Raw genomic sequence first — 627 nt, forward strand, 5'->3', positions numbered from 1 at the left:
ACAGATTACGGAACTCGGGCCCCTCCATCACGAGGCCGTCAGGCTTCAAGATGCCGCACTCCTTTGCGATAGCCTGTGCTGTAAGCTTGTTGTCACCAGTAACCATGCGAACCACAACACCAGCTCTCTGGCAGTCCCTCACAGCTTCCGGCACACCTTCACGCAGAGGGTCTTGAATTCCCACCATGCCAATGAAGGTCATCTGCTTGAAAGCGTCCTCGAAGACAATTTCGTTGCGGTTGCCTTCGGCACGACGGAGGTTCTTTGGTGGCCACTGCTCGAAATCGCGATAGACAATGCCGATGGTTCGGAGAGACCGTGAAGCGTAGTTGTTGATCAAACCCTTGATTGTTTCGTCGTTCTCGGGGGTCAGAGCCGTGGTGGTCAGGTCGCGGGAAGGGTCACGCAGGATTTCCGTGCATTGACCGAGAAGAATCTCCGAAGCTCCCTTGACGTACAGTCTAGCTCTGCCATCGGGCAACTGAACGAAGATACCCATGCACTTCCTGCCAGAGTCGAAGGGAACAAGTTGTAGAATCGTAGCGTTGGATCGTTCTTCGCTGACGGGGCCCATACCCAAATGGTCCTTGGCAAAAATAAGCATGGCAGTCTCAGTCTTCGAGCCGA

General features: G+C 54.4%; 1 protein-coding gene across 1 annotated transcript; it reads right to left on the bottom strand.

Moving 5' to 3' along the window:
• JN550_013928 (uncharacterized protein) lies at window positions 1-604 on the bottom strand (the record flags this gene model as incomplete). Its single annotated transcript, XM_049312571.1, has 1 exon — window positions 1-604. A coding segment is annotated over one exon (604 nt), but the record flags the coding sequence as incomplete, so codon positions are not given.
• Window positions 605-627: the final 23 nt, after the last annotated feature.

The sequence above is a fragment of the Neoarthrinium moseri genome (genome assembly GCF_022829205.1).
Source record: "Neoarthrinium moseri strain CBS 164.80 chromosome Unknown scaffold213_Wmoseri_CBS_16480, whole genome shotgun sequence".
Classification (NCBI taxonomy): domain Eukaryota; kingdom Fungi; phylum Ascomycota; class Sordariomycetes; order Amphisphaeriales; family Apiosporaceae; genus Neoarthrinium; species Neoarthrinium moseri.